Source organism: Coregonus clupeaformis, chromosome 35, assembly GCF_020615455.1.
Source record: "Coregonus clupeaformis isolate EN_2021a chromosome 35, ASM2061545v1, whole genome shotgun sequence".
Classification (NCBI taxonomy): domain Eukaryota; kingdom Metazoa; phylum Chordata; class Actinopteri; order Salmoniformes; family Salmonidae; genus Coregonus; species Coregonus clupeaformis.
Genome location: NC_059226.1, coordinates 40,889,152 through 40,904,814, shown reverse-complemented (window position 1 = coordinate 40,904,814; position 15,663 = coordinate 40,889,152). Strand labels below are relative to the sequence as shown.

The window sequence follows — 15,663 nt, the reverse complement described above, 5'->3', positions numbered from 1 at the left end:
TGTGTGTGAGTATGCAGATTTGTTTACACTAACAGTGTGTGTGTGTGTGTGTGTGTGTGTGTGTGTGTGTGTGTGTGTGTGTGTGTGTGTGCGTGCGTACGTACAGGTGTGTGTGTGTGGACGGATACATACAGTATGTGTCCCACAGGATGCTGCTGAGATGAGAACTGCTCATAATAATGGCCGAAATGGAGTCGGTGGAATGTCACCTAAACACAATCCCACTGATTCCGCTCCAGCCATTACCACGAGCCCGTCCTCCCCAATTAAGGTGCCACCAGCCTCCTGTGATGTGTGCATATGTGCAATACAGGAGGTTTTATTGGCACCTTCATTGGGGAGGATGGGCTCGTGGTAATGGCTGGAGCGGAGTTAGTGGGATGGTAACAAATACACCAAACACATGGCTTCCATGTTTTTGATGCCATTCCATTTGCTCCGTTCCAGCCATTATTATGAACCGTCCTCCCATCACCAGCCTCCACTGGTGTGCATGCTTTTGTGTGTGTGTGTGTGTGTGTGTGTGTGTCAGGACTACACTGTAAGTGCAAATGTCAGGCCGATGTCAGGTCTGTGTTGTCCACAATACCTCCTGTAGGGTTTTGGTTTTTACCCCTTTCACTTTCTTCCCCTTTGACCAGATGACTCCATTTTTACCTCTCATCCCTGCTATGTTAAATGCACTGGTTCGTGACTGACTGGCTCTCAGGTCAGATGATGTTGTGGTCAAATTAATAGTGGCTATTGAAGTGAGATGATTTGTAGTAAAAGGGTGAAAAGGACATTTTGTACCTGGACCAGATGCTGGTCCCTTAGAGGGCATAAACCGTAGAGGCATTCACATTGGTTTGGGTTTCCTACATGTGTAGGCTAAGTGTAAGTTATATGTATTGGTCTGTTTACATGGGGCAAAAAAAATCAACAACCAATCCATTATTCCAGGGAGGAAAGAGAAGGATGGGTGAAGACAGAGAGCGTGGGAAAGAGTGATGTCAGAGCTGCATCTCACAGCACTTAAGAGACCCTGAGGGAAAGACAGGGGAGGAGGGGCAGAGCGGAAATGATGGTGAGAGAGAGAGAGAGAGAGAGAGAGAGAGAGAGAGAGAGACTGAGTGTAATGTTTACTGTTAATATTTATTGTTTATTTCACTTTTGTTTACTATCTACTTCACTTGCTTTGGCAATGTTAACATACGTTTCCCATGCCAATAAAGCCCTTAAATTGAAATTGAAATTGAATTGAGAGAGACACAGCGAGAGAGAGATAGTGAGACAGAGAGAGAGAAAGAAAGAGAGAGAGAGAGAGAGAGAGAGAGAGAGATTGTAGAGCAAAAGGGGACTGGAAAAGTCGTCACAGATCCAGTAAATATCACCAGGTCATTGGCTTGCTCAGGGCAAAACAAGGCACAAACTTCAAACTCTTACATTCCAGATAGTGACAGAGCTTTGGTAGTCACCACCATTCTGACTTTGATTGGTCACGGTCTCGGAGGCCATGACATCACTCCTAGTGCATGTGGGTCAATGAGGATCATGCATATTCATCATGCTCATTAGAGGCTCAGACTGAGCTTTGTGTCACCATCTCCTTTGTTTTGGACCAATGTTCTGTTCCGTGCGTGTCTGAGCCAGCTCAGTGTGTGTGCGTGCGTTTATGTTGCATGCCAATATTTCATATGGTATGACTTACTGTATGACGTGGCAACTTTTACATGGCAGCTCATTGCAACTTTCACAAGGCCAACAATGTGTTGCATTTCAGCCCTGTAAAATTGAGGTGGTGTGGGGGCATGAATGAAGGCCAATGGTCATAGCCTTTAACCATTGGAATGGTAGGAGGACAAAGAGACAACAGGTGAATGACAGAGTGCACTTAGGCAGAGACAGCAGGAATGAAAGCCAGAAGAAGAAATGAATAGAGAGTTACAGATGGACTAAGGGACAAGGGGAGAGAGAGGAGTGCAGGAGGAGAGAGGACCAAGAGGAGAGAGAGGAGTGCAGGAGGAGAGAGGACCAAGGGGAGAGAGAGGAGTGCAGGAGGAGAGAGGACCAAGAGGAGAGAGAGGAGTGCAGGAGGAGAGAGGACCAAGAGGAGAGAGAGGAGTGCAGGAGGAGAGAGGACCAAGAGGAGAGAGAGGAGTGCAGGAGGAGAGAGGACCAAGGGGAGAGAGAGGAGTGCAGGAGGAGAGAGGACCAAGGGGAGCGAGAGGAGTGCAGGAGGAGAGAGGACCAAGGGGAGAGAGAGGAGTGCAGGAGGAGAGAGGACCAAGAGGAGAGAGAGGAGTGCAGGAGGAGAGAGGACCAAGGGGAGAGAGAGGAGTGCAGGAGGAGAGAGGACCAAGGGGAGAGAGAGGAGTGCAGGAGGAGAGAGGGACAAGGGGAGCGAGAGAGGAGTGCAGGAGGAGAGAGGGACAAGGGGAGCGAGAGAGGAGTGCAGGAGGAGAGAGGGACAAGGGGAGCGAGAGAGGAGTGCAGGAGGAGAGAGGGACAAGGGGAGCGAGAGAGGAGTGCAGGAGGAGAGAGGGAGAGTGGAGGACAGGACAGAGAGAGAGAGTGACACTGGGACAGAGGGAGAGAGAGATTAATCTGGAGAAGAGTCCCCTAAGCAAGCTGGTCCTGGGGCTCTGTTCAAACAAACAGACCCCACAGAGCCCCAGGACAGCAACACAATTAGACCCAACCAAATCATGAGAAAACAAAAAGAGAATTACTTGACACATTGGAAAGAATTAACAAAAAAACTGAGCAAACTATAATGCTATTTGGCCCTAAACAGAGAGTACACAGTGGCAGAATACCTGACCACTGTGACTGACCCAAACTTAAGGAAAGCTTTGACTATGTACAGACTCAGTGAGCATAGCCTTGCTATTGAGAAAGGCCGCCGTTGTCACGTTCGTTGTATAAAGGATCGGACCAAGGTGCAGCGTGGTATACGTACATGTTTAATTTATTAAATAAACACTTCACAAAATAACAAAAGCAACTGAACGTGAAGTTCTAAAGGCTAACGACAACAAGCCGAAACAGAAACAAGATCCCACATCATAGGTAGGCAAAATGGCTGCCTACGTATGATCCCCAATCAGAGACAACGATGGACAGCTGCCTCTGATTGGGAACCACACCGGCCAACATAGAAACAGAATCAACTAGATTCTATCCAAATCACACCCTGACCTAACCAACAGAGAATACAGGTGATCTCTAAGGTCAGGGCGTGACAGTACCCCCCCCCCCCCCAAAGGTGCGGACTCCGGCCGCAAAAACCTGACTCATTAGGGGAGGATCCGGGTGGGCTTCCAGCCTCGGTGGCGGCTCCGGCTTCGGACGTGACGTAGGCAGTAAATGCCTCTCCCATCCTGCCTCCCCGTTGCTCCCCTTCTCAGTCCTCCCACGATGCACCAAGCCCTGTCTGGACCCTGGTGTGGGAGGCCCCGACCCTGGAGAGGGGTTGACGTCTGGCTCCGGCATGGGGGAAGAGTAGACGACCGGACCCGGACTAGGCACCGGTGGAGCGGACTGGTCTGGCACTGGAGAGGAGCAGCTGACCGGAGCTGGACTAGGCACCGGTGGAGCGGACTGCTCTGGCACCGGAGTGGAGCAGAGGACCCTCGCTAGAGGTCTGGTGCATGGCGCTGGAACAGGCCATACTGGACTGGGGACACGCACCACTGGTCTGGTGTGAGGAGCAGGCATGGGCCGTACCAGGCTGGGGATATGCACCACTGGTCTGGTGCGAGGAGCAGGCACGTGCCGTACCAGGCTGGGGATATGCACCACTGGTCTGGTGCGAGGAGCAGGTACGGGCCGTCCTGGCTGAACGCTCATTTTAGCCCGGCAAGAGCGGGGCGCGGGCACCAAGCCCACCGGGCTGTGAATGCGCACTGGAGATACAGTGCGTATCACAGCATAACAGGGTGCCTGTATGGTCCCACGCTCCTTAACGCGAGTGCGGAGAGTTGGCTCTACTCTGAAACCTGGCTCCGCCAGCCTCTGCTCTAAGGACTGCGTTCTCTTTTGCTGTAGGGTTAACTCCTCTCTCAGCTCCTCCCGTTGCCTAGCCAGCTCCTCTCTCCGTGCATCCACTGACTCCTTCTCCCTGTGGGACTCCTGCAGCGCCTCCCTCTGAAGGGAGCTCTCCTGCTCTCGCTTAGCTAACAGCCCCCGTAAGGTAGTTATCTCCTCTCTCAGAGTGCTGAGCTGCATGTCTTGGAGGACCTCTATAATAGCGGCCTCCTCTTCCTCCACAGTCAGCCCTTTCGGGGCCTCCTTCTGCTCCGTGTGCCCCCCCCAAAAAAATTATCTTGGGGCTGCCTCTCGTGCTTCCTTCGCGGTCGGCACCGTCGGCGTCGAGCCTCTCCTGCCTGTGTTTCTTCCTTCGCCCAGGGTCCTTTACCGGCTAATATCTCCTCCCATGTCCAAAATGTCTTCCCCACCTGTGTCCAGGGAGTCTGCTCCTCCTGGCCACGCTGCTTGGTCCGTTGGTGGTGGGATCTTCTGTCACGTTCGTTGTATAAAGGATCGGACCAAGGTGCAGCGTGGTATGCGTACATGTTTAATTTATTAAATAAATACTTGACACAATAACAAACGCAACTGAACGTGACATTCTAAACACTAACAGCAACAAGCCGAAACAGAAACAAGATCCCACAACTAAAGGTAGGCAAAATGGCTGCCTAAGTATGATCCCCAATCAGAGACAACGATGGACAGCTGCCTCTGATTGGGAACCACACCCGGCCAACATAGAAATAGATACACTAGATTCTATCCAAATCACACCCTGACCTAACCAAACAGAGAATACAGGTGATCTCTAAGGTCAGGGCGTGACAGCCGTAGGCAGACCTGGCTCTCAAGAGAAGACAGGCTATGTGCACACTGCCCACAAAATGAGGTGGAAACTGAGATGCACTTCCTAACCTCCTGCCAAATGTATGACCATATTAGAGACACATATTTCCCTCAGATTACACAGACCCACAATGAATTCGAAAACAAATCCAATTTTGATCAACTCCCATATCTATTGGGTGAAATATCACAGTGTGCAATCACAGCAGCAAGATTTGTGACCGGTTGCCAAAAGAAAAGGGCAACCAGTGAACAAACACCATTGTAAATACAACCCATAGTTATGTTTATTTATTTTCCCATTTGTACTTTAACTATTTCCACATCATTACAACACTGTATATAGACATAATATGACATTTGAAATGTCTTTATTCTTTTGGAACTTTTGTGAGTGTCATGTTTACTGTTAATTTTTTATTGTTTATTTCACTTTTGTTTATTATCTATTTCACTTGCTTTGGCAATGTAAACATATTTTTGCCATGCCAATAAATCCCTTAAATTGAAATTGGATGGAGACACGGGCAGAGTGAAAAAGTGAATGAGGGAGAGAGAGAGAGAGAGAGAGAGAGTGAATGAGTTAGAGAGAGAGAGAGAGCGAGTGACACAGGGGCAGATGGAGAGAGAATGAGGGAGTGAGAGAGAGTGAATGAGGGAGCAAGAGAGAGAGTGAATGAGGGAGAGAGCGAGAGAGCGAATGAGGGAGAGAGAGAGTGACACAGGGGCAGAGGGAGAGAGAATGAGGGAGCGAGAGAGAGTGAATGAGGGAGCGAGAGAGAGAGTGAATGAGGGAGAGAGCGAGAGAGCGAATGAGGGAGAGAGAGAGAGCGAATGAGGGAGAGAGAGAGAGAAAGCGAGAGAGCGATAGAGCGAGAGAGAGAGAGAGACACAAGGGCAGAGAGAGAGAGAGTGAATGAGTGCCTGCTGAAAGAGAATGCCTGAGAATGAGAGGTATGTGATTGGTGACCAGCCCACCACCAGCTGTGCGTGTCGTGTTTTGCGAGACAGTGAATGACACACACACACACACACACACAAAGTATCCAATTGTCATACTTGAGGAAAAGTAAAGATACCTTAATAGAAAATTACTCAAGTAAAAGTGAAAGTCACCCAGTAAAATACTACTTGAGTAAAAGTCTAAAAGTATTTGGTTTTAAATATACTTCAGTATCAAAAGTAAATGTAATTGCTAAAATATACTTAAGTATCAAAAGTAAAAATCATTGCAAATTCTTTAAATTAAGCAAGCAAGACGGCACCAATTTAGTATTTATTTATTTATTTACGGATAGCCAGGGGCACACTCCAACACTCAGACATAATTTACAAATGAAGTATGTGTGTTTAGTGAGTCCACCAGATCAGAGGCAGTAGGGATGACCAGGGATGTTGTCATGATAAGTGTGTGAATTAGACCATTTTCCTGAACTGCTAAGCATTCAAAATGTAATGAGTACTTTTGAGTGTCAGGGAAAATGTATGGAGTAAAAAGTACATTATTTCTTTAGGAATAAAATAAAAAGTAAAACTTGTAAAATATATAAATAGTAAAGTAAAGTACAGATACCCCAAAAAACTACTTAAGTAGTACTTTAAAGTATTTTTATTTAAGTACTTTACACCACACACACACAAACACACAGACACTCTCTGGAGCCTGTTGCACATTAACACTGCAGTGAACCAGAAACTGAAGAGGCCTTGGTCACGCTCTGGTTTCATGACTCAAGGGTTCCTCACTTCTCCAATCACACTTATTCTAAATCTCCATGAACAGTTTCCAAACACTGTGACCTTCAAATAAAAATGAGCCGATTTGTCATGGATAGGATCTTTCAAGTTAACACAAAATGAGACACACATTAGATCATAAGTTTCACCGTTGCTATTATTAGTTGTAAGCTAATCTTCTGTCTGCTGTATCTAGTTCAATGTGTTAGATTTTTTAAATAACTATCTGTCAATTGATTTCCCTTTCTATCAATTGAGTGTATGTATAATGGGTGAATACCATAAGACGGTATGGGAATTATCAGGAAGGTATCTGCTTGCAAATGTGTTGCCAAAGGGACATGTAGTGAGATCATATGGCTTATTAGGGGTACACAATAAGTACATGTTTAGGATCCACTGGTTTAGAAGAAAATTGAAGCACCTCACAATGGGTCAACAACAAAGTTCTAGAATCACTCAACAATAGCTTATGATTCCAAAACAAAGTTTACCATGACGACTTCTAGAACACTGGCTCAAAGAACAGACATTCTGAAAAATGTTTTCAAATATTTGCACACGTGCAAAGGAGGAACCACTTCATATTTTCTAAGTTAAAATCAAAACGTTTTTTAATAAGAAATGGATGAGAGGCCAAATAAAGAGACAGGAAAGCTCCGTTCCAACTTCGCCTGTGGGTATGACAGAGCTGAGGCGCCACCAACGGTACGTTGAGATAAGGACAGTATTTCTTAAAGTGAAATTCATAGATAAAAGATTGTCAGAAAAGTGAAAATGAGCGCTTCTATGTTTCAAGCCAAAGAGGAGAAGGACTAACCCACCAGCTAAGGATGGTGTAGAACACTGGACAACTATTCGGTCTTTGCCACCTGAGCTGGTGAGATAACCACATAACACTGTGTGGAGAGTATCATTAAAATGGTCAAGTGCAAAATGAGTCTATTAAACACATGTGATCACACACTGGAAGTGTAACTTTCCCATTTGTTACATAAACTGTCAATCTAAGCAGGTTTAGAATATAGGTTTGAACATTGTGACATGATGGTCTCTGCTGTATATCTACTCATAAAATGATCGATCTCAATCTCCAACCAATCACACTCAAGCTGGAGGAGATTCTATCCAGAGTGTCAGTCAGTGATGTCATTGCCTTTGGAGCCACCTGCAGCACCTACTACCAGCTGAGCCTAAGCTCCTCCCTCTGGAGACGGCTCTGCCATCGCCAGGCAACCGGGACGCAGCAGCCTTCCACTGCGCCGCCCAACGACTGGCGAAGGACAGCCATCTTGAAATGTAAGAATAGATGGAGGGACTGGGTCTGTAGAGCTAATCAAATGTATTTTGCTCTGTTTGAATATACACTGAACAAAAATATAAATTCAACATGCAACAATTTCAAAGATTTTACTGAGTTACCGTTCATATAAGGAAATATAGTTAATTGAAATGAATTCATTAGGCCCTAATCTATGGATTTCACATGACTGGGAATACAGATACGCATCTGTTGGTCACAGATACCTTTAAAAAATGGTAGGGGCGTGGATCAGAAAACCAGTCAGTATCTGGTGTGACCACCATTTGCCTCATGCAGCGCGACACATCTCCTTCACATAGAGTTAATCAGGCTGTTGATTGTGGCCTGTGGAATGTTGTCCCACTCCTCTTCAATGGCTATGCGAAGTTGATGGATATTGGTGGGAACTGGAACACGCTGTCGTACACGTCGATCCAGAGCATCCCAAACATACTCAATGGGTGACATGTCTGGTGAGTATGCAGGCCATGGAAGAACTGGGACATTTTCAGCTTCCAGGAATTGTGTACAGATCCTTGTGATATGTGGCCGTGCATTATCATGCTGAAACATGAGGTGATGGCGGTGGATGAATGGCACGACAATGGGCCTCAGGATCTCGTCACGGTATCTCTGTGCATTCAAATTACCATTGATAAAATGCAATTGTGTTCATTGCCCGTAGCTTATGCCTGCCCATACCATAACCCCACCGCCACCATGGGGCACTCTGTTCGCAACGTTGACCTCAGCAAACGCCATACATGTGGTCTGCGGTTGTGAGGCCGGTTGGACGTACTGCCAAATTCTCTAAAACGACGTTGGAGGCGGCTTATGGTAGAGAAATTAACATTACATTCTCTGGCAACAGCTCTGGTGGACATTCCTGCAGTCAGCATGCCAATTGCACACTCCCTCAAAACTTGAGACACCTGTGGCATTGTGTTGTGTGACATAACTGCACATTTTAGAGTGGCCTTTTATTGTCCCCAGCACAAGGTGGATCTGTGTAATGATTATACTGTTTAATCAGCTTATTGATATGCCACACCTGTCAGGTGGATGGATTATCTTGGCAAAGGAGAAATGCTCACTAACAGGGATGGAAACACATTTCTGCAACAAAATTGAGCGAAATAAGCTTTTTGTGCATATGGAACATTTCTGGGATCTTTTATTTCAGCTCATGAAACATGGGACCAACACTTTACATGTTGCGTTTATATTTTTGTTCAGTATTCATCATCCTTTGACCACTATGAATGATACCATCACATATGAAAACACTGTCTCCTGAGAAAAACAGAAAATGAAACAAGATCAAATCAACAAAATATAACAATGATCTATTGAATCAGTTCCACTCAAGACATTCCGTAACCCTCTCTCTCCTCCCCGCAGACTCCCAGGGCCTCCAGATGCAGCGTTTGGGCGGTGGGGGGTCCCGGACCCCCCAGTGGTGCAGGTCCGGGGGTCCCTCTGTGTCCCTGGCCGTGGTTCCTCCCCTGGCACTGGGCTACAGAAGGTCCCTGCCCACCCGGGACCACCTCCTGCTGTTTGACTACCAGGGCACCATCTTCCTGCTGCGCAACGCCGTGACGTCATCGCTCCGCGGTCACATGACCTGGAGGAGGGCCGCACGCCACGCTATGCTGTGTCAGAATGCCAAAGATGTGAGTCGGGGGTAAAAGTAAAAGGGAGGTATCCTCAAGCTATTTAGCTAGCCAGTATTGCTAGTATTGAAATAGTATGACTAGCTTTTAAGAGAGACTAGGAAAGAAGTTGGAGTGTGACAGGTAGGGTGGGACAACCAAAAAATAGAACCTAAACTTTAGCTTGAACACTTTATAACCCCCTCCTCCCCCCACACACACACACACACACACACACACACACACACTCTCTGTTCCTCTCTCTCCTCCCCCATAGTTTGCCGTGGACCCCCGTAGCGACAACTCCTTCCGTCAGTACATATACGTCCTGGTGAGCCGTACCAACGGTGATGCAGAGGACACACCCCCCAGCTGGCCCGGCCCCCCCGGCTCGGCCCCCCCTCCCTCCCCTCCGCGGTGTGACTGTGTGGAGGTGTACCAGCAGGACACCAGCCAGAGGGTGTTCCGGATGACCTTTCACCCCTCCCTGACTTTCATACAGCTCCGCCTCACCGGCTCTGAGGTCAACAGGGTCCTGCTACTGGTCACTGGTCAGTGTCTCTGAACATCAGACGGTCTGATTGGTTGATTTTCATTTCAAATGGATTTTCAATTTAAAGTTTGATGTGGGGAGTTTTACAACTGAATGCCACACCGTGAATTAAACGGAATGAATTAAATTTGATTTATATATATATATATATATATATATATATATATATATATATACACTGTATATAGTTTACAAGGTCCCTGACAAATAAATGAAGTAAGTAAGTAAGTAAAAAACCGACTTATTTCTCCTCGTCTCTGAATTGTATCTCTCTCTCTCACCCTCAGATACTGGGAAGGTTTATGCGCTGTCTGTGAATGAGACCCAGATGAACACGCCTCGTTCCTACACCGTGCATCTGGCTCTGAAGAAGATCAGCATCTCTCTGCCTCACCTGCCCGTCGCTCAGGTCCACACCAGCTACAGTAGCGTCCTCTGCCTCACAGGTGAATATCACAGCGCAGTTAGCATTGTTTCGGGAGTGACTCCATTGGAAAGAAGCCTTGGTTCAGTAAATGAAAGTTTTACATCCAAGCTAGTACAAACATTTGTCATAACCCTCTCTCGCTCTCAGGTGAGGGTTCAGTCTATCTGGAGGTTCACTCCGCTGGTGTGTATCGTCAGTTCTTTGGGACCCAGCAGGGTTACAACCCCCATGACATCCACACCCCTCTGCCGCTCTCCCTGCCCTATAAGGTACTGAGACACATTGCCCCAAACACACTTTTGTTTCACAGCAACAGTTAACACTTCTCCAGGTACACTCTTAGAAAAAAAAAGGGTTCTAAAGGGATTCTACAGCTGTCCCCGTAGGAGAACCCTTTGTGGTTCCAGGGTTCCATGTATAACCCTCTGTGGAAAGGGTTTTACATGGAACCAAAAAGGGTTCTTTAAAGGGTTCTCCTTTTGGGACAGACGAATAACCTCTATTAGGTTCTAGATAGCACCTTTTTTTCTAAGAGTATTGTATATATGGTCTATTAGGATATATATCAGTGGTTTCAGTAGTGGAGGGGATATCTTATTTTTTTTTCAGTCAGTTATACACTCCAAACAGTCTACCTGACCATTAGTATATATGGTCATTAGTATCTATGGTCATTAGTATATATTGTCATTAGTATATATATGGTCATTAGTATATATGGTCCATTAGTATATATGGTCATTAGTATATATGGTCATTAGTATATATGGTCATTAGTATATATGGTCATTAGTATATATGGTCATTAGTATATATGGTCATTAGTATATATATGGTCATTAGTATATATGGTCCATTAGTATATATGGTCATTAGTATATATGGTCATTAGTATATATATGGTCATTAGTATATATGGTCATTAGTATATATATGGTCATTAGTATATATGGTCATTAGTATATATGGTCATTAGTATATATGGTCCATTAGTATATATGGTCATTAGTATATATGGTCATTAGTATATATGGTCATTAGTATATATATGGTCATTAGTATATATGGTCATTAGTATATATGGTCCATTAGTATATATGGTCATTAGTATATATGGTCATTAGTATATATATGGTCATTAGTATATATGGTCATTAGTATATATATGGTCATTAGTATATATGGTCATTAGTATATATGGTCATTAGTATATATGGTCATTAGTATATATGGTCATTAGTATATATGGTCCATTAGTATATATGGTCATTAGTATATATGGTCATTAGTATATATGGTCATTAGTATATATGGTCATTAGTATATATGGTCATTAGTATATATGGTCATTAGTATATATGGTCATTAGTATATATGGTCCATTAGTATATATGGGGTCATTAGTATATATGGTCATTAGTATATATGGTCATTAGTATATATGGTCATTAGTATATATGGTCATTAGTATATATGGTCATTAGTATATATGGTCATTAGTATATATGGTCATTAGTATATATGGTCCATTAGTATATATGGGGTCATTAGTATATATGGTCATTAGTATATATGGTCATTAGTATATATGGTCATTAGTATATATGGTCATTAGTATATATGGTCCATTAGTATATATGGTCATTAGTATATATGGTCCATTAGTATATATGGTCATTAGTATATATGGTCATTAGTATATATGGTCATTACTATATATGGTCATTAGTATATATGGTCATTAGTATATATGGTCATTAGTATATATGGTCCATTAGTATATATGGTCATTAGTATATATGGTCATTAGTATATATGGTCATTAGTATATATGGTCATTAGTATATATGGTCATTAGTATATATGGTCATTAGTATATATGGTCCATTAGTATATATGGTCATTAGTATATATGGTCATTAGTATATATGGTCATTAGTATATATGGTCATTAGTATATATGGTCATTAGTATATATGGTCCATTAGTATATATGGTCATTAGTATATATGGTCCATTAGTATATATGGTCATTAGTATATATGGTCATTAGTATATATGGTCATTACTATATATGGTCATTAGTATATATGGTCATTAGTATATATGGTCATTAGTATCTATGGTCATTAGTATATATAGTCCATTAGTATATATGGTCATTACTATATATGGTCATTAGTATATATGGCCCATTATTATATATGGTCCATGCATGCAGGATTCAAACCTACAACTGAGTTACCTTTGACCTCTGCTAGGTGGTGAAGTGCTCTCTGGGACTGAGCCACCTGTGCCTGCTGGACGACTGTGGCCGCGTCTTCATGCAGGGTAGCAACCGCTACGGACAGCTTGGCACAGGAGATAAGATCGACCGCGGCGAACCCACCGAGGTGTGTATGTGTGTGTCTGTGCTTCCTCTCTTGTATGCCTTTACTGTCCAGTTTCCAGTTGAAACTACATTTCTAACACAACAATATCAAAATCCATCAGGTAACAATTCCCCTCTCCTCTGTTTTAGGTGGTGCTGTCCATGACTCCAGTGGAGGTGTGGTGTGGACTGAACCACTCGCTTGCCCTGCTGCAGGGGGAGTCTGGAGTGAAGGAAGTACAGGGCTGTGGCTGTGGAGGAGGACGTCGACTGCCCGGCTGCTCCAAGGGAAGCGCTGTGTTTGTCAAGCTGAGCATCAGGGTAAGGCTGCACCCTTTGTAATCTCCCTCTGGGCGTTTGATTGGTTAATCATCTAGCTGTGTGATTGATGAATTATCTCGCTGTTTGATTGGTTAATTATCTAGCTAGCTATAGACCTATGTTTGGGATTGACCATCAGGCATTGCGACAGGAGGAGTGAGACGAACGCTGCCCTCAGAGGCAGAGTAGCCCACGTTTTGCGAGCATGGAGAGGCCAGAGATAGCCAGACATGGTAAATCGGGCTAAGGAACAGCAGTTGGGTATTGGAGAAAAGGCCATCAGTGTGTGTTCTGCAAACGATACAGCGGATGAAGGCTCGGCATGAGCATGGTGAATGGAGAGATGTGGTTATGGACAGCGAGGAAGAAGGAGAAGAGCCGAGTGCAGAGGGAAGATGTGTGTTGAGGAAGAATGGCGCCAAGCACTACAAACCGTACTCTGCTGTCTCAGAAATTGAACCTGACAAGAGGATGAATTACTGTACCTGCGGTGGCAGGTGTGGTGAAGACCTCAGAGTCCAAGCCTCGGCCCCGATGGTCATGCAAAGGATGATTCTGGCCCAGTGGGAGTGAAACTTTTGGAGGAAGTGGATCCCTGCCTTTTGGCTGATCCATATGTAGTCTCAGGCTGGGTAGGAAAGACGTAGAGTACTGTTAAATGGGTGAAGGTAACTGGAAGTGGACTAGTGATCATTTTCTGTGTTTCTTCCGCCCCAGAGGGAGCGGACGCTTCACGTCACAGGCCTCGGGACAAAACCTGTGACTTCTCCGGAGCAGGGCGCCTTTGAAAGGAGTGATTACTGGGGTGGCGTTAAGTGTTGAGGTGGAGCAACTGAAGTTGAAGATTCCCTGTGTCTGTGACGCCCGCCATTTGGTGTGACACAGACTCGGTGGCGAGCGTAGTGAAACTGAGAAGACACTGTCTGTCCTTCTGAGTTTTGAAGCAGAGTCTCTACTTGACAAAGTCATGATAGGATATGTAAATTATCCCGTGAGAGCTTTTGTGCCAAACCCACTAAGGTGTTTCAGATGCCAAGCATATGGTCATGTTGCAGCATTGTGTAGGAGGGAGATTCCGAGATGTGAGAAGTTTGCAGGAGGGCATGGGACAAAGGAATGTGTAGTATCGGAGGAAAAAACTGTGGTGTGTCAATTGTGGGGGTGCCCATGTTGCTGGGGATCAGAAGTGACCGGTGCGAGAGAGACAGGTTGAGGATGCCAGGGTCAGAGTAGAACAGAAGGTGTCATATGCTGAGGCAGTGAAGAGAGAAGAGGATGTTGGGTTACTTCCAATTAGTGCTTCAGTAAGGTTGGCACTCTTGGCATTTATTGCCATGGTTACCAACTGTACCGCAGAAATGGAACGTAAATCACAGAGAATAGATGTTGTGGTGGCAGCTGCAGAGAAGTACTTGGGTGTACGAGGTTTCACTGCAGAAGAGTTACAAGGTGTGTTGAACAAAAGAGTCCTGTCCTCCCAGGCTGTTGGACTGGTCTAGGGTCAGTTAGTGTCAAAGTAGTGGAATGGGGTGTTTAATTTTTATGTAATAGTGGAGGGTTCGTTTTTTTATGACAAAAAATTGAACGTGATCGACGATACACTCCTGCACAGTAGGTGGCGGCATGCACAAACTAAATGTGTGAACGCCATAATACCAAAGAAGAAGACCTATTCTTAGTACTCTCATCTTTAATCTCTCTCTCTCTCTCTCTCTCTCTCTCTCTCTCTCTCCCCCTCCCTCCCTCCCCCAAGGTGCCCCGTGCCGCCCGCTCTCTCTGCGCCTCCAAGGACTGCCTCTTCCTGCTCTGTTGCCATGACATTGCCGAGACCCCCCTGTTCCGCTGCCCCCCACCTGTAAAGGAGGAGGCTGAGGAGGAGCGTAAGGTGGAGAGAGATGAGAGGGAGAGGCTGATCTGGCAACTAGCCCAGCTGAGGGAGTGTGAGAGTCTGGGGCAAAAGGTGGACATTCTCCGCTGGGCCGTGCAGAGGCACATGACCATTAACCCCGCCCACAGGGAGTTTCTGGTCCAAGCGCTGATCGCCATCCGGCCCGTGTCTGACGAGCCCAGCGGCCAGTCATAACCACATTCACCAACAATGCCACTTTGGTATTTTCTATAGGTTTTTCTTATGCTATATGAAACAATTGTGGCCAAAGACTCCACCCACATTTTATGTTTTACTTTGCTTAATAAAAAAAGCAGCATCAGTGTTTGTGTCAAATGAATGAATCCCTCCATCCTGTATCCCTGAATCACGGTTCTGACTAGGGCTACTACAGCTACGACTGGAAGTGATGTTTTCATAGCAGGTTAGGAGAACTTACGTAGCAGGTTAGGAGAACTTACGTAGCAGGTTAGGAGAACTTACGTAGCAGGTTAGGAGAACTTACATAGCAGGTTAGGAGAACTTACATAGCAGGTTAGGAGAACTTACAT

At 45.2% G+C, this 15,663-nt stretch overlaps 1 protein-coding gene across 1 annotated transcript; it reads left to right on the top strand.

Annotated features, from left to right (window-relative positions):
• Positions 1-7,151: 7,151 nt before the first annotated feature.
• On the top strand, positions 7,152-15,434 carry LOC121572680 (F-box only protein 24). Its single transcript, XM_045210700.1, has 10 exons — positions 7,152-7,305; positions 7,397-7,477; positions 7,710-7,896; positions 9,302-9,573; positions 9,830-10,103; positions 10,393-10,551; positions 10,680-10,801; positions 12,794-12,925; positions 13,054-13,224; positions 14,978-15,434. The coding sequence occupies exons 1-10, from the start codon at positions 7,222-7,224 to the stop codon at positions 15,305-15,307; spliced, it is 1,812 nt and encodes a 603-aa protein (XP_045066635.1). The 5' UTR covers positions 7,152-7,221; the 3' UTR covers positions 15,308-15,434.
• Positions 15,435-15,663: the final 229 nt, after the last annotated feature.

Excerpts from the sequence above, each read along its gene's own strand:
- LOC121572680 (XM_045210700.1), top strand. The coding sequence starts at position 7,222 with ATGGATGAGAGGCCAAATAAAGAGACAGGAAAGCTCCGTTCCAACTTC. Across the intron at positions 10,104-10,392 it reads GGTCCTGCTACTGGTCACTG|ATACTGGGAAGGTTTATGCG; the intron begins GTCAGTGTCTCT and ends TCTCACCCTCAG. Across the intron at positions 12,926-13,053 it reads ACCGCGGCGAACCCACCGAG|GTGGTGCTGTCCATGACTCC; the intron begins GTGTGTATGTGT and ends CCTCTGTTTTAG.